This window comes from Gymnodraco acuticeps, unplaced genomic scaffold (assembly GCF_902827175.1).
Source record: "Gymnodraco acuticeps unplaced genomic scaffold, fGymAcu1.1, whole genome shotgun sequence".
NCBI lineage: Eukaryota > Metazoa > Chordata > Actinopteri > Perciformes > Bathydraconidae > Gymnodraco > Gymnodraco acuticeps.
The window spans coordinates 474,793-497,764 of record NW_022991569.1 but is presented as its reverse complement, the minus strand read 5'-3'; the positions used below and the strand labels follow the sequence as shown (position 1 = coordinate 497,764).

At 44.9% G+C, this 22,972-nt stretch overlaps 1 protein-coding gene across 1 annotated transcript in view; it reads right to left on the bottom strand.

Moving 5' to 3' along the window:
• The window catches only part of LOC117533583 (RNA binding protein fox-1 homolog 1-like), a 380,569-nt gene that overhangs the window by 66,812 nt on the left and 290,785 nt on the right, over positions 1–22,972 (bottom strand). The window contains 4 exon segments of the mRNA XM_034197413.1: positions 2,957–2,996; positions 8,877–8,893; positions 8,895–9,013; positions 13,204–13,257. Coding sequence (XP_034053304.1) covers positions 2,957–2,996; positions 8,877–8,893; positions 8,895–9,013; positions 13,204–13,257 — 230 coding nt within the window.

Below are 22,972 nucleotides of genomic sequence, written 5' to 3'. Positions count from 1 at the left end.
GCACACAGCTGAGTTTCCATTTCCCAGAACATTGTGTTAATGGACAAGCACTCAGGTGTGGGGCAGCAGCTATGAAGCTGTGATACTCTCTGGTGACCCGTTCCGCCGCAAAAACTCCCCGCGAAGGGAAGATTTGCCCATGGAGGGTTGACACAGAAAGGGCCGATTATTTACTGAGGACCCTGAACGCACCGCCGCGCGCTCTTGTGTGAGCGCGCACTCCACCCTAATGCTGTGCTCACCACTACGGTAAACAGCATTCATCGGAGTCTTTATAGGCGTAGTGTGTTTTACTAAGGTCCCTGAACGCACCGCCACGCGCTCTTGTGTGAGTGCGGGCTCTGCCATAATGCAGCCTTTACCACTACGGTAAACTGCATTGGAGTCTTTGCTCTAGGCGTAGTGTGTTCTCTGACAGCAATACGCCGGCCATAATGTCCCTGTACCCGCATAGTGCTCTCCCTTAGATAGCACTCCCTGCGGTTCATCCCTCTCATCTGCGCATGCCCACTAGCCACCTCCTTTACAGGAGCTGCAGCATGGAGCAGTGAATGGGGAATTTGTACGGTTAACATTGTGTGTAAGTGTAGCCTTTGTGGAAACAAAAGACACTTATATTTGGATACAGATCAACCTCATTTTTATTAGAAAACGTAGTGATCTGTGCATTATACAGGGAGGAGGTGGGATTCGCCCCCTCGTCCCGGGCGGAGAGATTTTCTCCCCCCGCCAGTCCGATCCGTAAAGACGGAAAGCCGGTACCCGTGAGTGCCGGCACGCCGGTTCCACGGGGTGGGCCGAAGAGGTGGAGGGCGCCGCGGGCACGGGATCTCCGTGTCGGCACCTCTCCCTTCATCTCACCTCTCTACTGAGGTCTTTGAACGCACCGTGGCCCGCCCTCGGGGGAGGGGGGCCGCGCGCGCCGTCACAATGCCGTCTCTTTGAAACGGACATTATGGGGAAAAGTGGAATTGTGGAGAGAAATGACTCTTACTCTGGGATAAATGCAATAGTCTTTACTGAATGCATTTTTCCCACACACATAACTCACTCCAGAACTAGAGTTTACAAACGTAAACCACCGTTCTCCTGCGGGGGTCCCTGAACGCACCGCGGCCACTCTCACGAGGGCCGCGCGCCCACATATTAATGCTGTATTTCCCATTGCAACGGTGAAATGCATTAATCGGAGCTATTATACCTTCCATGGACGCCAGACCCGGAAGGAATGGCGAATGTGAATGGCACCGCCTCGGCCATATCCTGGTCCCCCAAACACTCGAATCTAGCAGTGGCGACTCCCTGGCAGTGTTGTGCTAGTTACTGAAAACCAGTAACTAGTTACCATTACTAGTTACTTCATTTCAAAAGTAACTCAGTTACTTTACAAGTTACTTACACCCAAAAGTAATGCGTTACTATGAAAAGTAACGTTTTCGTTACTTGAAAAAATGGCTCCCATTAATGCCCTCATAGCCTTCATTTCAATACTGTTATTGCATTGGAGAATAATACAATCTGTTGATCAACTTGACATGCATTATATGCAATCTGGATTGCATCGATATTAGCTGGCTTTCCATTTTTGTATATTCTTTCTCCAGGTAGTTGGAAAAAGTTTTCCGTCCCATATGCCGTGTGCCGCCCGGACATGCTATCATGCTAACTAGCTCCCTGAAAGCGGGTGACTCCACTGTAGCAATAGCCTGCATGTGTTCTACAACATACCGTGCAATGGCTTTATCGACTTTTCCCTGGCCAGCAGTCCCTTGGTTAAAATTCAGCCGCTGTTGCTTAGGTGGAGGTGGAGTGGCGTCGGCTGAGTCTCTGTGGTCTTAGCTACTAGCTTCGTCCCAGCATGTTGTTTTTGCAGATGTTTTAAGAGATTTGAATTACTGGTTTGGGCAGTAGATAGGATCTTTGACCCGCCAAGACACAACTTACATTGAACTAAAACGTTCTTTTCTTTGTGCTCGACAAAAGTGAAATAGTGAGAATATCTCCAGGTGGAGAAACTAGACTTGAGCTCCGCCGCCGCCATGATAGTCTTGTTAGTAAACAACACAAACACGCCCACAGCCCGTCTCCGCATGTGACACAGGAAGTATCTAAGTACATTTACTCAAGTACTTAAGTATAGTTCTCATCTCTGTTCGCCTGGCTGTTGACTATATAAAAAAACGCAGTAACGGAGTAACGCACCATGTAGTAATGGTAACTGAGTTACTGAATTTAAAAAGTAATGCGTTAGAGTACTAGTTACTGCCAAAAATAACGGCGTTACTCCCAACACTGCTCCCTGGAGGTATGATAACTCTTTTTAAACGTCTCTCAGTCTTTCGTGGAATCACCTCCGCTGCTGAAGAGAAAAGGATAATAGTCAGGAGGTGAGGCCTCCTTTTATACGGTGTGATGCGCGGGCATTCAGGTAGGCCCGCCCAAGGCCGGCTACGTCTATAGAAGTCTCAGTGGGAGAATGCTCGCAGGGTAAGGTAGTACCCATAGAGTCCAGTAGAGGGCGGAGCCTGTGAGAGATATAACATCATCGCTCCCAACATTAGCTGCCTTTAGCTTATTTGTCTAACATTAGCTTTTTACCTGATTCGTTTCGATTTTGAAAATCAATAAGTGCTGTTAACATGTGGAGATAATCCTGCTGGACAGAACCTCAGTCTGCACAATTCCAAAGTCTGATTGAGGAACCCTATTGCGTTCAGCTGAGTGAGCCCTTGTGATTTTCACTTCTGGATCATTCTGAATATGTTATCACTGCACCACTCTGTTGCATTGTGTGTTTTTGCAGTAGTAAAATAAATAAATAAATATTAATCTCTCTGAATATTCTGCAGTGTTTTTTTGTATTTGTTTGTATTATTTTGCATGTGCGTAGCAACAGGGCAGAAACCACAGAGATGGCGGTGTAGCATGCAATGTCATACCAATAAATAATACTTACATAAATATCTGCACCATAAAATCCATCCTGGTAAACAACACTGCAGAGGATGCAAACACAAACAAACACACAATAAAACAAAAACATCCATATTAGTGCATGTTGACATGCAGGGACTGGGCTAGCTTTCAGACAACCCAAATCTCCACAATCCAAAGTAATCAAACCAAAAACAGTACAGAGGTTAAAGGGAATACATCAGGCAGCCTCTGATGGCTGGGTAAGGAGGCTGGGGGGGACAACATCATCCTGAAGGTCTTATTCACGGATATATCATACATGGAGTCCAATCAGCATGCATCAGATTTAGAGTTGTGTATCTGAAGATTTATTATACATATTGACCTTAAAGAAGCCACAAAAAGGGAAAACATGTGTTGTTAAAAAAGTATTTAGGGTTATATATTTATTCCAAATGCAAGATTTTACACTCTTTTTTTTATGAACCATTAAAGGCCATAGTGCCCTCACTCTCAGTTTCTAAAAAAGTTCAAACTCCAGATAAAAACAGCAAATTGAGGCATTACGATCTTCCTTCAGACCCTACACGTTCCTATGCTGTGTGTACACGTGGACACTTCTCCAGCACAGTGTCTCACACTGTGAAAACTCGCAGTGCTTTAAGCCCTGAGCCTGTTTTTCAGGTCTCAGGCTCGAAAATGACATTCCCAGAACAAATGACCATATCTTCCCTTCTAAAAGGGTTACATTAATATTATTTTTTCTCAAAGCAATGATAAACCTGTGAGTTGGATGTAGAAGAGTCAGAATCAATATAGATGTTTTTATTTTAAAGTAAATTCAGATTGAAAATAGAAAAAAAAATAGTAAAAAATTTAATTATAGTGTCCGTCCAAAAAAAAAAAAACACCCTTGGATGATGGTAAGGTAGACTAAAAGCTTTAGGAATCCAAACTATAACATATAATAAATACCCTGTATCAAGATTGATGCAAAACAAGTGATATTTTTAGACAGATTTAGCAACAAAAAAACACTTCTGGGGTCATTTGAGTGGATTTTCCATATCTCTGGCCCCCCTTGGTCGATTTTGATGATTGACATCTCTTTTGAACCGTTAGAGCCAATATAATCGAGGGGAAGTTCCTAAATCCAACTACACGTTACCAAATAAGGAGTGAGAGTGATGCGTAGCCAGAATACCCAAAACAGGAAGCTGCCATACACTCTGGTAGCTATCATAGCAGCTAATATGAAAACTCAGTTTTTGACATAAAAATTGAATGATGGATTATCACTAATTTTTTCAAAGTGACACAGACACATTGGATTAACCTATGGATTAACCTTCAGCCGCGTTTTTATCGTTTTATTGCCATTGAACACGACTTTTGATCAGAACAAAAGCAAAAGGTAAGAATATCTCCGTTTCTGCTACCTAATGCTACGTGGTGTGATGTCTGTGTTTGCTTCCCATGTCGCACAGTGATGATACTAACACCTCTAGAATCTGTGGAATCTCAGCTTTCTATATATATCTTGTTTGTGCAGTAATAAAGTATTTATACCTTGAGTTCTGTGCTAAGTGCGGTATATTTTTTTCGCTCATGTCTAATTTAGACGCTTCTTGTGAGACTTGTGTTTTGTTTCGGTAAAAATTGTTCATATTATCGGTTAGCTGGGTTTCTTCCCGTTAAATGAGTATGAAACATTCATAGTCTATTAAATGTTAAGAAGCCCTGAGACACAGTTTCGTGAAAAAAAAGCCTGTAGGCCTTGCCGGCGGGGGCTATGGGGCTTCACAGGTTAAATTTGGACTATGTAGAGTCGTCTTAAATCACACACAGCTGCTGTGCCCTCAGCAGAGCGGCTACATAGCCAAGATGGAGATTGTTAAGTGTGAGAAGTTTAATGTCAGGGTCATCCAAGTTCTCATAGTGCAATACTCTACATTTGGATGCAATTATGTGCTTAAAATAGGGTGACCAGTTTTCCCGCTTTGTGTGGGACTGCACAGGATTTTAATCATTTGTGCCACACATTTAGCCGATGTCCCGCATTGAATTGACAGTCGCCCGTCTATAACTTGACTTTTATTCAAGGCTGTTTAGAAAACAAGAGAGGGCTATCACCATTAGCTGTGTGGACATTTTTACGGACAATAGTTTGTTTGAAAAAAACTCCATTCAAACTCCATTTTGAATGACTTCACTTGCATAGTTTGTGCAAATAATTAACCCATAGTAAAGCATTGTTAGTAACATTTCAAGCTAATAGTTTAAATAGAAAATGTTTATTTTTAAGAGAGGGATAGACATTATATTTAAATCTACCTCTTCTATGTCCCGCATTGTCCCGCAATAAAGTACTCTTTGTCCCACATGCTGTTGGCACCTGGTCGCCAGAGCTTAAAATAGCAAGTGTAAGAGACACAGCATCACACTCACCATGCAGACCAAGTCTCATAACGATGGATACTTAACTGACCTTCATTTGTATAGTCATTATAACAACAAGAACACATATCAATGGGACCTCCCCTTGAGGTTGAAGAAATCTAAACATCATTTCATTACTGTGTGTGTTTCTTCATCCGTGTGTCCTAATATGCAGTGGGATCACTTGTTTCATGATATGGATGTGTGTGTGTGTGTGTGTGTGTGTGTGTGTGTGTGTGTGTGTGTGTGTGTGTGTGTGTGTGTGTGTGTGTGTGTGTGTAGCCTCCATTAACACAAGCTGCTGTCAGCCCTGCACCGTGATGGATCTGTGTTTAACAAGAAGAGCTCCTCAGAGGAACAAACTTCCAATTCCAGCAGCCAATAGACTGCTTTCATTCATAATCAATAACTTCTCAAATGTCAAGGTGTCCCACCGAGCCGCTTCCTCATTAAAATGTTTTATGTGGGACTGCAGCAGCTACAGCACATATTGGCTTGTTGCTGCTATAGGTTGTCATGTGAGGCCCCCTATAGACACCAAGGAACACTTTACACACACACACACACACACACACACACACACACACACACACACACACACGGTTTCTTAGCTGTGCCACTCGAGACAGTTTAATAAAAAAATATCATGGTCCACATTAATAATTCACCGCCGGCTGCCACCGTGGTAATTAAGGTGTGCAGCGATGCTAATGAAAGTGCAATCTGTAGCACATATCTCTTTATGGAGACCATGCGTTCACCCAACACCTCATCCTGTGTGACGGAGAACATGCTCTTCTTCCTTCAACACAAAGCTTTGTTTCAGAAGCACCAGCCCATCTGTTTGAATGTATCTGTGTTGGATGGAGGGTGTTAGGTCTGGGGTGATTTCCATTTCTAGACTACTAAATAATATATCAACTTTTTTCAAATAGCCTTGAATTGAAAAGCAGGTGTTCATTTGCTGCAGGCTCACATAGAAGACATAATTCTAATTTCTATAAATTCATATTTCACTAAAAGGCTTTAGTTGTTAATGATTCACTCAGTACAGTGTATATATCCACATTTCATACTGAGCACTCACTATTTGTTTTAAATATTAGGATTAATTACTAGTAATCTCAGTGTGTCCCACTCACTTGTATTGTTTTTCACAATCAGGGATTTTAAAATATGATATACATGATATAATCCCTCCCTTCACTGAAAGGAATGGGAAAAAACCCATAATATACATTCTTAATTTTATGTATTTGTTTATCTCTGTTTGTGTTGGCCACTATTATACTATATATACTAGGGCTGTCAGTCGATTAACATATTTAATCGCGATTAATCGCACATTTTTGATCTGTTCTAAATGTACCTTAGAGGAATATTTTTCAAGTTTTTAACACTCTTATCAACATATGAGTGGACAAATATGCTTTATGCTAATGTTTGTTTATTATCATTGGAACTCTCTCTCTCTCTCTCTCTCTCTCTCTCTCTCTCTGCACTGAGCCAGTTGCTCAAGCAGACAAGCCTGTTTACAGTTGTCGGCAAAATGCCGCTCCTCTGTCTTCATAACAGTCAAAGCAGGAGACTAATTAGTGGCGTTATTAACGCGTTAACTATATACTAACATTTAATTTATTAGGACAACATTTTTTTTTAAATGTAATGTGACAAAGAAAATATATATTTTCTTAGAATGACAAAATAAAGGGTGTAAAAGGAAAAAAGTATTCATTTTAAAATGAATAACATATATATTTTTGTTTAATTAAAGTCAGCTATTGACAAGGATGCTTGTAATTTACATGTGTTGCCAATTCCTGTGTTATCCTCAGTCACAAGCAATGTATGTTTCCATTCCTCTTTGTGAAGGTACATTTTAAATTTGCATGCAGAAAATATTATATTGTCAAAACCATCTTTACGCTTGACGATGAAAGAGAAGGTGGAAAGACTATGTATGTTAAAAGTCAACTTCATATGAATACAATTCATATCAGTGGTGTTTGGCACCAGCAGAAACACAAAGCATTATGAATTGTGTTGTTAGGCCGAGGCAATAAAAGCACATGTTTTCCCTGTGAGTATCATTCAAATGTTGTGTGATAGTGCAGAGGAAACAAGCTGATGACTGGAGCTGTTTTAAGTTTGTTATATTCACAAAGTCAGTTTATGTTATCTTGATATGTTTTCTCCTGCTGTTTATCACCATGAACCAACTCCTAATATTCACATCACAGTAGAAAATAAAAACACAATAAATCACACTTTCTTTTGCCACATTCTGGAAATCACTGCATTCAAAAATAAAGCTTCCTATTGTGAGCAGAACAAAAATCTGCTTCCATTCCTGAATAGATTCCCAGCCAGCCTCCTTAGTGTCCATTTGCTTGCAGTCATAAAGAGCAAAATAAATAAAAAAACAGAATAATGGCAAATCAGATCTGACTGCCCACAATGCACTGCTCTGCTTGGCTCGTCTCCAGGGCGTTCAGCCATGGAGGGTCGGCCAGAGCTGCTGCGGGGATAGGAAGATGCTTTTATTTATTTTGTGGCACTGGGTAATAGTTTAGATAGTTTCCAGAGTCCTACCGAGAACCCGGAAATGTTGAGGACCCCAAAGTGTTATGTTAGAAATATATAGTACGTGTCCCCAGCACATAGAAACTGCTAACTCACATTTGTTTGCACAATTAGCAACAATTGCACTAATTAGCATGAATTACCATTAAAGCCTATGGGGAGTCCATTTCTGACATTTTCAGTATCATACATTTCTGTTTTAACTAGAAATATTTGTACTTGATATATTTTGGGTGGATTTGTAAGATTTAGGGGACCGGATCATTTGCTCCCCTAAATTACAAAAATACTTGTCCACAGTAGAGATAATAATCTTCATCTTGTGCTCTCTATATCCAATGACATTGCTCATGGAAATCAAAATATGGCCACTTTCCAGTTTAAACTGCAATTTTACTTCCTGAAAAGGTCAGAAATGGATTCAGCCTCCTCAATAACATCCAAGACCATTCCAAAATTGTCCAAATCGGACATGTCATCGTTTTACTTTTTTTTACATATCTATAATGCCATTCATTTTAATAACGCAGCTTATGCTAATTGTGCAAATTGCCCAACATATGTAAGTTAGCATCCGGCAGTTTCTATGTGCTGGGGACCCGTTCTATACATTTCTAACATAAAGCTTTGGTGTACTCAACATTTCAGGGTTCACTATGCTGGCAATAGACTAAACTGGAAAAGTGGTCCCAAAGTAGAGGACCACCCTACATGAACACAGCCTCTTCCAATGACACCAGAATACGAGGCCGAATCATTTCCCATGAGTCCGTGCCTGTTGGTTGCTTCAGCATGCTGTTGGAATGGGGGGGGGGGGTTATCGCTGTGTGGCACGGCAGACATGCATCGCACCGCTGACTCTGCCATTGGATAAAGAACGGACAGAGGGAGAAAGCCAAAAGGAGAACATGACAACAGGAGCAGGAAGCAATGCTCACCCTCCGTACGCAGGGATTTGGGGGGGGGGGAGCAGCCGCCCTGAATGTGTTGTACACCGTCCGTCCTCTACCTCTTAGGTGGGCTCCTCTGTACGCTGCTGCTGCTGCACTGGCTGCTGGGTAGGGGAAACCTGGTACTGGAGGCAGAGGACAGAATGAACACGGACCCTGAGGTCACCAAGACCCCAACACACGACAACGTTCCTGCTAAAAGCTCAAAGTTCCAAGGGGCTTTTATTGTCATGTGCAGCTACAGTGTAGATATGCAAATACAAACTTAATTCACAGGCTCCTCCAACAATGCAACGTAAATATATTGTATGTATAAGACATTCAACTATTACAAATTTTTTTTAAATAGCGCAAAAAGAAACTGCAGTAGAATTGAACTATATGCAAATGAAATAGAATAAGATGAGCTAAAAAAGGCCGTAAAATGTAATGCTGAACAGTGAAATAAAAGACGTGTTATTGTAATAATAGATGAATATGTGAGATGCAAACAGTAGTGACATTCACATGATACGCAATGAAAACAGACAGTTTATTTATATGGTTACAAACTCTGCTTGTAATGTTCATCCAGCAGATATCTGCGTGTCAAAGGTCAGTGGCAATCCAGGTCAAAGTTATAATACTTTGAACTGTGAGCAACACTTTGGAGCGATGCACAACACTGAGGCTAATCCTGTTGGTCAGTCTTTCTATTCATACTGTAACAACATGTTTATTCTTATTTCATTGTATTCATGTTGTTCCTTTTTCTTATTCTTATCATCCCTGTGTATATTCTCATGTGTTTCTCTCTTATTCTGTTGCTGCTATAACATTTGGATTTCCCACAGTGCTCAATAAATGTACATCTTATCCTAAATGACACGTACGAGGAATTCAACTTTATTTATTCTGCCTACAGTGTCTGTCTATATAGTATACTGTCTACCTGCTATAGTGTATTCCATTTCTATCCTGCTATTTATTATTTATATACCACTATAAACTGTTCAATTATATCTCTCAGATGTATATTTATATTATACTGGACATTACATTGCACTTTACTGCTCCTTTTGCACTTCTGGTTAGATGCTAACTGCATTTTGTTTTCTTAGTACTTGTACTGCAATGACATTAAAGTTGAATCTGATATAATCTAATGTAAAAAGGCTGTTCACCTGTATTTGACATTAACATTTGGATTATGTAAAGAAGGTGTTCTGCTGTTTGCAGTTGTAGAAACAGAATGTGAGCAGAAAGACTCTCATAAAGAGAGAGTGGAGATTTGCTGTGGTTTGGTTATTAGCTTATCATTCATCTTAATTGGGGATGACTGACACAAAGCTTCATTTGACAACTGGGGTGAGTGAAGGTGGAGAAGGAGATGGAGGTGCCATAGCCAAGCCTAATTATACATATCTTCAAAAAAGAGATCTAAGAAAATGCTAATAGAAACAGTGAATCATTCATTGACCTGATGGAACATGGAAGGTTTGAGCCAAAGGATAAGAGTTTCTCAAAGAGAGACCAGGAGAGGAGAGAGGCTGGTAATTGTTCCAATTCATCTTTTGTCACCTTGACTTCAGGGCCGAGTGGCCTGGCTCCCCTTAAAGTCACTCTGATGACCCCCCCTCTCTTAGTTCCTGGATGCCGTGGGGAGCTTCTCTGTATGTCACCTGGAAGGAGGGCCCGCGCTTACCCATTTTTTTTTTTAAATAAACTTTTTACACGCAATATTTTACTTTAATATTAGGAACAATACTAAAATTAGTTTACAACATTGTATTACATAATGCTACATACAAATATTCCCTTACAACATACGGAATATGGAAGCAATATAGAAAGTAGCAATCAACTGATTCACCAAAACAATTTTCTGTGATATTTGATATTTCTCTGTCCATTTAAGGATTAGGCTCTTCATTAATTTCACAATTGACGAGACATTTCCTGTTGTAGTTTACTGAGTGTTAAACACTGCTGTATGTTATATGCTATGATAATCTGCTCTGCTATCAAACATCTGAACCAATTAACCAGAAGAACGGGTCCTGAACCGCTGACATCATATCCTGTTAATAACAGCAGCTACACTAAAAATACTGAAGGAGCCTGCTGAAACACACACCACACCACACACACACACCACACACACACCACACCACACACACACACACACACACACACACACATAACACCACACACACACACACCACACACCACACACACACACACACCCACACACCACGACACACCAACACTACACACACACACACCACACACACAGCACACATGAACACACACAAACACACACAACCCACTACACACACACTACTACAAACACACACAACAACACACAACAACACACCACATTCCACACACACACACACAACACACACACACACACACACACACACACACACGTCCCAATGGCATTTTGGGAACTGGAAAGGTGAAACAAAGGTAGATCAATACAAAGCCATTTTGTAATTAAAAGAACATGGGGGTGAATTAGGCAAACGACTGTCTGGAGAAATAGAAAATATTGATTTACAAAATATATTTCACACCTTTTAATAGGGATGGGTATCGTTAACACTAGAACCGCCAGAGGTCGCTGTATACCTAAAACCGCCAACGGGTAAAATGTACCCGCTCTTGATTTTCAAGGTACAATGTTCTTTTATTTATCATACAGAACAGTGAGTTTTGATCGCACAGGGATGAAACTTATACCAATATAATCTGTGGACTCTCAGCTTTTCATATGACATAGTTTGTGCAGATAACATGAAGTATAAAATATCGCTAAGAGTGCTGATTTAAACGCTATTTAACTATCTATCAATCCATCTGTAATGTTCTGTTCTATGGACATATAATTGTCTACATAAACAGATGACGCGGACTACTTCTCTCATTCCGAGTGTCCATCTTTATTCAACTGGCACGTAACCTGCACAATGCAATAGAGCAGTCTCTGATAATAGGGAGAGGATATATAGGAGCGAAGAATGAGAGAGGACGAGAGAGAGAGGAATTGAGAGGAAGAAGGCTGGAATCGCATAATCAGATTCTCTATATACTATACGAGTAATATCTATCGTCTCAGAGCTAGATATATTCTCTCTCTCTCTCTCTCTCTCTCTCTCTCTCTCTCTCTCTCTCTATCTCTCTCTCTCTCTCTATCTCTCTCTATCTATCTCTCCATCTATCTATCTATCTATCTATCTATAAGGAACCGCAGTAGACAAAAGGTGTTGCTTTAGCAACACGTCATGTTTACGCTGCATTTTCTATGAGGTAAATATTACCCGCTGGCGGATATGGGTATAAATGGCATTTTTTTTGGCGATTTTTTTCAATCTTACTTCATATTGACAATTGTTAACAACAGAGGGTGCTACATAACACACTTTCAGGAAAAGTCACGAACTGGGAGACTTTAATATGTTATTGAAAACAAGTTACATACAATCAAAAAACAGCTGCGGGTAAAATGTACCCGTTGGCGGTTCTAGTGTTAAGGTTTTAACGGTACTACTACTTTTATCGATACCGCTTATCGGTCCGGTCTTTTAACAGTACTCTTATCGGTTCTTTTGGAGAAAAAAAAGGTAAACTAACTAAACAAAAACTAACATTGCTTTTTATATACATAGATGCATTTTTGCAGTCTTTTTGAATGTTAGAAACGGAGTTGGCGACACTAAAACTGCAATATAATCTTTATGTAGCAATAATACACATGAGATATTTTTACATGTCTCCAGTACCGATAAAAAGACCGCTAACGTTGGAGCTTAACGGTACCACGGTCTTTAATAATTCAGCCCCGGGGCCCGTTTAATACCGGGGCTCGGTACCCATCCCTACCTTTTAATGTCCTTGCAGAAACAGACAATTAGATTTCCTTCACTCGTGTCCTTTGCTTCACTCTTCCACTCCTCTGCACACACACTCTTTTATCGCTCTCTCTTCTCTTATCACAGAGCCCAGGTATTTTTCACCTTAATGATTAATGGTTAATGACAGGATGGGGGTGGGGGGGGTGGTGTTGAAGGGTTGGGGGAGGTGTACGGCCAAGATTGGAAAAGGCTTGTGGGTGGGTTGCAGAATGTGCGTTTGTTTTGTAGCACAGGAAAGTCTTTGACGGTTGCATGTTGTTTGCATGGAAGGCAGAGGAAGGAGAGGTGACGCAGTTTGAAATGAAGCAGGTGAGGGAGAAAATTAAGTTGTCGAAGTAACTGCAGAACAAAATGAATGAGGAGGAGGAAGATAACGACAAAGGAGATGGTGACAGATGGAGAAGGGCATGTCCTCCTACCTGCATAGAATTCTGGGCTGTAGACAGCGCTGACCACTGGATTTAACTTCCAGCCTGGAGAGACAGACAGCGAGACAAAGACACAGACAGAGAGGGAGACAACAGGAAACAGTTAGTGTGCGTACTTTATATAAACCTGTGTGACCTGACTGACCTTTAAACTACGTGGTTATGTATGAAAAGATTTAGGACACAGTCTTGAATACAATGAATAGAATACATTCTAAACTGCAGGAATAGGATGAAATCAACTTTAAACAGTTTGAAACATATGTAAACAGAACTGAACACATGCATGTAACCCATTAAAGTATAAGGAGCAGTTTGAAATCACTGTATTGGGCCGGGGAAGCAGTATATAATATATAATAATAAACTCTATAACATTTTCCTTAACTAAATGCTTTCCAGAAGTGAAAATAATGGGGGGTTACGTATTGTAACCCTAGTTCTATAAGCACCGGCGGAGCCCTCTACTGGATTCTATGGGTACTACTCATCAATGATACGCGAGCGTTCACATACTGAATTTGTATAAACGTAGCCGGCCAATCAGGGCGAGCCTACCTGAATGCGCGCGCATATAGAGTGGCGAAGTCACGCCCATCTACTTCCGGTCCACGGGTCCTTATTTCGGAAAAATAATGTATTGAAGTCAATGGAGAGAGAAAACGTATCTTTCGATCCCGTTAGAATTGTGCCATGAATTACACATATGATGTTTGTCAATCTTAAAAAATAATTTCCATGTCAAAAAAGTCACAGTTTGTCGTAAAACTGTTGAAATTTAAGACTATGAAAAATACGCAACTAGAAAGACTACAAATCCCAGAGTCGCGTAAGTGATGTCACAATTGTTTTCCTCCACTAAGAGATAGCTAAGATCAGCGCCATATAGATATAATCTATCTATATGGCGCTGACTAAGATAAGATAACTTTAACAAGATGCCTGTGTGCTTAGTACCAGGTTGTTATCATACCAGCAATGGGTCTTGCTCGTTCTTTCGCTTCCCGTCTGATGAAAGGACCAGGAGTGGCTGGATCAAGTTAGCTACCTAGCTAGTAGCTAGCACGTTAGTTAGCATTACAGCCTTGTCATTTTTATTAGCCTTAATATGAAATAACATTAAGTAACCCAAAATGTTAAACAGTAAGAGTAGTAGTCATATTTCGTGAACCCTTTGAAGAGTACTGTCACCGGTGTGATCATTCTATAATACACAATTTAAGCCCGGGGGAGAAATGCTAACGCTACATTAGCATCGGCGATCTTTTCTACTTTATGCTATCTGCACAAATGGTTGACATTAAACATTAAAAAGACCAGGCAGTTCAGAGAGAATCAAATGAAGGCAGGCAGGCAGCTTTGCATGACATTCTTCTGGACGTGTTTCATTGTGGTGATAGTGAGGGTAGTCAATCGTTTTGTTGACAAGACAGTAGTGACGGCCATCTTGGTGACGTGTGTTGTTCTGCGAGATCAGAGAAGTAGTTAATTGAGCATTTCACACAAACAAATATGTTACTTCACAGTTTTACGGCAAATAATTTTTTTTTTTACTGGCAAATGTATCTTTTAAATTGACAAACATCATATGTGTAATTCGTGGCACAATTAAAACGGGATCGAAAGATAATCTTTCTCTCTCCATTGACTTCAATACATATTTTTTTCGAAATAAGGTCCCATGGAGGTCCAACGGAAGGGGAGGGACTTTACCACTCTATAAGGCAGCTACACCTCCTGACTGTCATCCTACACCCTCTTCAGCGAGCGGCATAGGAAAGACAGGGCCCCTAGGTAGAGGGCTCTGCCTGTGCTTATAGAACTAGGGTTACAATACATAACCCCCCATTCTATCTCACACAGGCTCCGCCCTCTACTGGACTCTATGGGTACAGCGGGTGTAGCCCCGATGGATAAACGCCCTGTCGCCCTACAACATCGACCCACCACACTGCCCCTGACCGGCCTTTGGTTAACAGCCACCGCACCCCAACTTCCAGCCCTGTATGGGGCTTACTGCGCACAATGTCCAGGGGGGGGGGGGGGGGGGGTCAGATACAGCCTAATGACCCACAGCCCCTCCCCCTTCACCAGTCCTGTGTTGCCCCAGCAAGCACAGACGATGAAAAGGAGCCAGACATGTCCAAGAGATAACACCTTATGAAGGGGCCTGGCGTAGACCAAGACGCCGCCGTGCATATGTCCTCCACACTCATTGAACAAGGCTGTTGATACAGCCATACCACGTGTAGAGTGTCCACGGACCCCCAGGTGGAAGGCTCTCCCCGCCTGCCCATAGGCATGTGATATGCACTCGCAGAGCCATCCTGTCGGGCGTTTCTTGGACAGAGCTTTACCGGCCACACCATCCCCAAAGCACACAAACAGCTGTTCAGTGCACCTAATGGAAGCCGTTCGTCCTACATAACATGCCAGCGCACAAACTGGGCAGAGGAGGTGCAAATTAGCCTCCCTGTCCCCAGTATGGGGCGGAAGACAAAAGCCGTCTAACTGTATAGCCCTCGACCTGAACGAACTCCTTAATTTCTTGGGAACAAAGGAGGGGTTCGGTCTGAGTGTCGCCCCGCTACGGTCACCCCGAATCAAAAGGCAACTCGGGTGCACCGACAGAGCGGTCAGCACGCACACTCTCTTGGCCGAAGTCAAGGTAAGCAGCAGAGCTATTTTCAATGATAGCGCCTTCAGGGAGGAGAGCTCCAGAGGCTCAAATGGTTCTGTGACCAAAGCCTCGAGCACCAACGGCAGATCCCATTGCGGGGTGGAGACATGCACCACTGGGCATTGTCTCCTGACCCCCTTCAAAAAACGTGCCATAAGCGGTTGACTCACAGCCCGTCCACACAGCGGCGTGCGTTGACGCTTGCCGGCGGGCGTGTCTGACACTCGACCAACAACCAATCACATGAATCTCCGGCCCCAGACACACAAGCACGCGGTTTGATTGGCTAGAGCTTGTACTGGCATAGGATTCGATTGGCTGACGCCTCCGTCGAGGCGTCAAAAGTTGAACATTGCTCAACTTTTGAGGCGAGCAACGCCAGCAACGCTCCACGTCGCTTCCCAAAATGCAGTTCGGCTAAAAGTGACGTCACCCCATTCAAAGTGAATGGGCAGAAGCGTTGGAAGCTTCAACGCACACCGCTGTGTGAACGGGCCGTAAAGGCTGACCTGCCGCCAAATCTCTCATGGCAGGACGAGATGGCTGCTGCATACATTTTAACTGTGGAATGAGCAAGCCCCCTGTCCACCAGTATCTGTAAATAGGACAGAATAGAGCCCAACCTACAGGATAGAAGCTCTAGACTCCTTTCTTCACACCACCGCTGGAATCCCAACCACTTCGTCCTGTAACAAGCTGTGGTGGATCCTGCTCTTGCTGCCTGGATAGTCTGAATAACCTTGTCAGACAGTCCAACCCGTCTCAGCCTGTCCCTCTCAAGAGCCAAGCCTGGAGAAGTTGGCCCAGAGTGGGTAACGCCCCTATTGCACCTGCTTCCTAAGACAAAGCCCCCCAGACCTGAGGAACCGTCCAGGGCTGGCCCACCATCAACTGTGTCACCTCCTGATACCACGGCGCAGAGCGGCGACCTGGGGCTACCAGGATGACTGACAATCGTTCTCGTCTCACCCTCTCCAGGAGGGGGAGAATGAGACACAGCGGTGGAAAGGCGTAGAGCAGCTTTCTTGGCCATGACTCGTGTGCAAACGAGTCCACCCCCAAGGGTGGATTGTCCTGCCGAGCCAGGGAAAACCATAGGGTACAGTGGCTGTTGCGCTGGTTGGCAAACAGGTCCACCTCCGTTTTCCCGAACTGGGCCCAGATCTGCTTCACCACCTCCGGGTCAAGCATCCCTTCGTCTGGCAGGGGCCCGCCAAGTGTTTTAAACGTCCGGACGATTGTTTTAGCATGTCCAATTGGAGGACTTTATTTTGTATTGAAAAGGTCCCTGAATTGTAAAATGTTGTACAATACAGGGACCGTTTCAATGCAAAATAAAATCCATCAATTTTTAAAAGGCCGCATATTTATCAAAAGGCCGCATAATCCCCGCATTTTTCCACACAAAGTTGAGAAGAAAAAAAAGTTAACTCGTCTTGACGTGAAGTGATGATGATGACGCGACGTCATCAGCTCGCGCATCACAGAAGGTAAACAACACCGTAGAGTGAACGTGTGGAGCTCACACGAGAGAGAAAACACCAAGATGAAAAAATGTAATCCATCTCATTTACCGACGAACATTTCTGCTAAAGACCGGGCAAAGCAGTACCCCGATATCTTGCACGAAAGTGGGGGGAAACTATTCTGCACCCCGTGCAACTGTGTGTTGGAGCATAAGAGAACATCGACGGTGACGACCCACTTTGATTCATTCAAACATTCGAAAATGCTTTCTGCTGCTGCGGACAAGAAAGCCAAACAACTCACGTTCACCGAGGCATCAACCTCCAAAACCCTTTCAAGGGCTACAAGAAACGAAGTGAGAAGCCTACAAGATTGAAGCTGGTCAGAAAACGAACAAGTAAATGAAAACAGAATGAGGCGGAGAAGTGTGTGTGTGTGTGTGTGTGTGTGTGTGAGAGAGATAGTGTGATTAAAATAGCCCAATTGCTTTTACAATAAATAAACATTGAATGTGTTTAATTGAATAGTAAAGGGGTTTAACGTTAGTGGCAGGTTGTGAGTGAGAGAATAAATAAATAAGACAGCCCAATATTTATTTTTGCCGCATATTTCGCAACTTCCCGCAATTTCACCGCATAAAATCACATAAAACCCTGCAAGTTTGATCGCATAATCAAGGATTTTAGCCCGCATAATCAAGGATTTTTGCCCGCGTTTTTCTGGAGGGTCTAGTAAGGCGTGGCCTCCTCCATCAAGACCCCTGTATGCCGCAGGACCCGTGCGTCTCGCTCCATTAAGCTGAAAGCTAACCCAGCTAAGGAATCGCCCTCTCCCCCAAATCTCTGGTCCTCTGGGAGTGGACGGGCGAATACCATGCGGAAAATAACATTCCCGAACAGCATGGAGGCGTACCGTAAGGCATACAGGGAGCATAATGAGGGTGTTGATCCGACAGACAGGTCAACAATGCTATGTCGAAGGTCAGCCGGGTCAAGCACTTCCTCATGTACATGGCCCATGGTATTAACCGGCTGTCAGACTGGCTGTTCCTGAAAGATATGAAGAGGATCCGTGGCTGGACCAAGTACATATCAAAGTTGGGCCGGGCCTGAAAGGCGTGAAGCGGGCAGTGTCTGTCCACCAGTTTCAGGTGAAGAGGGACAAACTTGAACGTCTTCCAAGCCAGGCGGAACTAATCTCCGCCATGGCTTCCGCTGAGAAGCGCATCCCCGAGCTCCTCGACCTGATGGCCAGCGAGCCGACCCCCGCCACCCGGTACCTGTTATATGGCTATATCACCCTCCATTGGAGCCTCCTGTATGGCCACCGTCCGGGCGTGTATGCCAATATGACCAACACCGAGGTCAGAGAGGCGGATAAAAGGGGAACTGTTGCAGGCTACCTCATCCACGTGCAGGAGCACAAGACGGCCAAGAACCTGAGCAGCTACTTGAAGATGGCATGGGCTGATGCTGGGCTTACAGGGGACATCACATACACCGTCCTGCGCACTGCCCTCGCTGACAATATGAGTTGAATACACACTATTGTCTGTTGTGGGGGGGTTGCATGTGAACATTTACCTGTAACTAATTGGGCTTGTTCTTTACAGTTCAAGCAGTAACACGATCCAGCAAGCCGTGCACTTTTCGCCAGGTGTATGTGTCACGACACATCCACGGCTGATAGATTCTACACAAATAGGCCAGGAATACAGGAGGCATTGCGCATCCGCACCACTCAGTGGTTGCGGCGCATGAGGTGCAAACAAAAGAAGCAGCAGCAGCAGAAGCCACAGGTTTACCATCATCAGATGGGGATACCTTCGAAGAGGGCTCAGGGGCTGAGAGCAGCATCAACAGCAGCCTTGCACCCATCCACTACGACTCCAGCGATCCCTCGTCTACGGGAGACGAGGATGAGTTTCCTGATGGGTCGTTGGAGTGGGAGCGGGAGTGGAAACGGAAGGCAGAGATGGCATCGGTACCGCTTGACGACTCTGACTCAGAGGGGACTGAAGACAGTGAGCCAGACAGTCACAGTTCTGAGGATGGGGCAGAAGCCATGGACTCAACCTGTTTGGCCAAGTGCACGGTCAAAATGAGTTCCCTAAATAAGCCCCTGGGCCCCCGCTGAACTTGGGACTATGTATACTGTATGTATTTTGTTCAAATTTAAATAAATATATTGTTATAATTAAATACTTGGCCATTCTTGTAAAAAAAACACCAACTCCTGCACACACATTACATTTCAGTTGGTACCGGATGATGAGAGTGGAGACTCTGGAAAAAAAACTCTGTTTCCCCCCCCCCCCCTTAAGGTTCCCAGGGTCAGCTAAAGTGCCACTTTCCATCACCACCGGGGAGGCGCTCTCCTTGGTGCTGAACCCTGTGAGGAGTGCTCAAGTGTTGGTGGAGGAGGTGTAAGGCAGAGGAGGTTGGACAAAAGTGTGTGAACCTCCGGCCCAGAAGGGGTGGTAGTACCAATAGGAAGGCCGAATTTGGATGCTGAGGGGCGGGCATCAAAGCACCACAAAATCCACCCCCTTTCAGTATTACCAGGGGCATGAGGGTCTGGCGGGTGTGGATGGAGGGGTTTAGTCCGAGGGGGATGCTTAAGTGTGGGTTTTTCCTCCGGAGACGTCGCGAAGAGACGGAGCGGCTCTACCTGTTGCTGCCTGCGATCTGCGATCTACGGAGGCCTGCTCCCACCTGTAGAGTACGGCTGCACTGGAGAGGTTTTTTCCCAGGAGTCGTCGCGGAGAGACGGAGTGGATCCACGCTTCGGGCTTGGCCTGCTTCCACCGGGCGTGTGCTGCTGTGCGGAGGAGGATTTTACCACGGCTGGGGCCTGCTTTCCACCTGTCCTGGTTCTGCTGTCGGAGAGGCCTGCTTTCACCCCGGGGATACCACGCTGCTGCTTTCGTCTGTCCTTTGCTGCTGTGCTGATTTTGCTCCAGGAACATCGTGGATACTGTGTGCTGGTCTGGGAAAATGGCCCATATCGGGATTCTGTTGTGCCTGTTAACTGTTTTGGACTATGAGAAGATCTCTAGTCATTCTGATAAGTCTACTGGATTCAGGTCTGTTCTGCCACCCGCAGTGGGCATCCCCTGCAAAGGTTCGGATGTGTTGCACAAACAATTACCGGTTGCCTTGTCACAGTCAATCTGCTCGACAAAATATGTTTGTCTTTTTTGTTTTCCTGCGATGATGGTTCTTCAGGACTGCTTCTTAAGCTCTAATCACACTCTCGCAGACTTTTCCGGTGATTCTAAAGTAGATGACAATGTATGTGTGTCGCTTAAGAGGAAAAGATGCCTGTTTTTTGTTGTTGTTATTACTGTCAGGAAATGTACAACCTAACCCTGGTCCGCCCAGTAGTAGTAGTCAGATCGCTACTCCTGCTGATTTTAAAGCTAGGTCTGGGTTGGGTTTCATCCACTTGAATGTGCGCAGTCTGTTAGGTAAACTAGATTTTGTCCGCATTTGGGCGAGCTCGACTGACGCTGACGTCATTGTTTTATCAGAAACATGGCTAAACAAATCTATTTTGGCCTCTGACATTGCCTTAAATGGTTATAATATGTATCGGTACCGGCCTAATAAAGGTGGTGGTGTTGCCATTTATGTTAAGAATAAGTTCAGTGTAACCGCAGTAGTCGACGCCAGCTCCCCTTGTTCTGTCGGCGTTCCGGCTGTCTCCAGCCCCCCGTGTTCTGTCGGCGAACCAACCGTCTCAAGTCCTCTCTCGAGTCACCTCTCGAGTTCCCCCTCAAGTCCCCTCTCGAGTCTCCTCTCGAGTTCCCTTTCGAGTCCCCTCTCGAGTCTCTTCTCGAGTCCCCTCTCGAGTCTACTTTCGAGTCACCTCTCCAGTCCCCTCTCGAGTCCCCTCTCAAGTTCCCTCTAAAGTTCCCTCTCTAGTCCCTACTCAATGTCCTGTCCCGTTGGGGGCCCCACCGACTACTCTTCTGCCGAGGGTCCTGCCAACCCTATGTCCTGTGCCGCTGGAGGTTCCGCTGGGGTCCTGCCAACTCCATGTCCTGTCCCGTTGGGGGTCCCGCAACTACTCTTCTGCCGGGGATCCTGCCATCCCTATATCCTGTCCCGTTGGGGGTCCCGCCGACTACTCTTCTGCCAGGGGTCCTGCCAACCCTATGTCCTGTGCCATTGGAGGCCCCGCCGACTACTGTTCTGCCGGGGGTCCTGCCAACCCTATGTCATGTGCCGTTGGAGGTCCAGCCGACACCTGTTTCGTCAAGGGTCCTGCCAACTCCATGTCCTGTGTCGTTGGGGGTTCCGCTGAGAGTCCTGCCAACCCCATGTCCTGTTCCGTTGTAGGTCCCGCCGTCACCTGTCTCGCCGGGGGTCCTGCCAACTCATTGTCCTCTTCCGTGGGGGATCCTGCCGACACCTGTTCCGCCGGGGGTCCTGCGTACTCCTTGCCCTGTGCGTTGGTGGTCCAATCGACACCAGCCCTTGCTCCATCCGAGGTCCCATTGACACCAGCCCATGTCATGTCCAGGATCCCGTCTACGCTTGTCCCACCGGCTCCGGTTCCTGTCCGGCCGACACCGGGTCCTGCCCGGCCTCTGGAGTTGTCCCGTCGCCGCCTTCTTGCCCGTCCTTGTGCCCGGCCCCCTGAGTGCCGCGGTCTTCGCCCTCGAGCCCGGCCCCCTGACTTTCCCGGCCGCGGTCTTCGCCCTAGAGCCCGGCCCCCTGACTTTCCCGGCCGCGGTCTTCGCCCTCGAGCCCGGCCCCCTGACTCTTCCAGCCGCTGCCTTCACCCTCATGCTCGGCCCTCTGAGTTCGCCCGCTGTGGCCTTCGCCCCTTTATGAACTCTGCCTTGCCCCCGGGCCGTCCGCCCGAGACCCCCACAATGAACTCTGCCTTGCCCCCAGGCCGTCCACCCGAGACTCTGCCGTGCCCCTGGGCTGTCAGCCCAAACCCGTCCTCCAGACCCCCTCCACCCACCCTTTTGATGCAAATCAAGTGAAATATGACCTTTTTAGAGAGATTTAGCAACAAATAAACACACTTCTGGGGTCATTTGGGTGGATTTGCCATATCTCTGGGCCCCCTCGGTCCATTTTGATGATTGACACCTCTTTTGAACCGTTAGAGCCAATATAATCGAGAGGGAAGCTCCTAAATCCACCTACACGTTACCATTGAGGAATGAGAGTGATGCGCACGCAGCTTGCCCAAACCGAAAGCTATGTTACACTCTGAAAACGGAAAATTGAAAACTAGGTTATACCCATAAATATGATGATGGATTATCAGTAATCACTTCAAAGGGACACAGAGACATTGGATTAACCTGTTGAACCCCATCCCTGTTTTTCAGGTCTTAGGCTCAAAAATGACATTTCCAGAACAATTGTGACCCGCTCTATCGAAATCAGTCTGAAGTCGCAAAACCGCTCATTTCAAAATAAACGTGGATTTGCGTAAAAAACTATTTTTTCGGGGTTCGGGTGTTTTGTTTGATTTTAAACAAACAAAGTCTTGGCTTTCAGAATATGAAACTTTTATTTCCAAAATCACACAATAAATACATTTTTAAAGCTTGTAAAGGAAAGATGACAGCTCTCACTCGCAATCTGC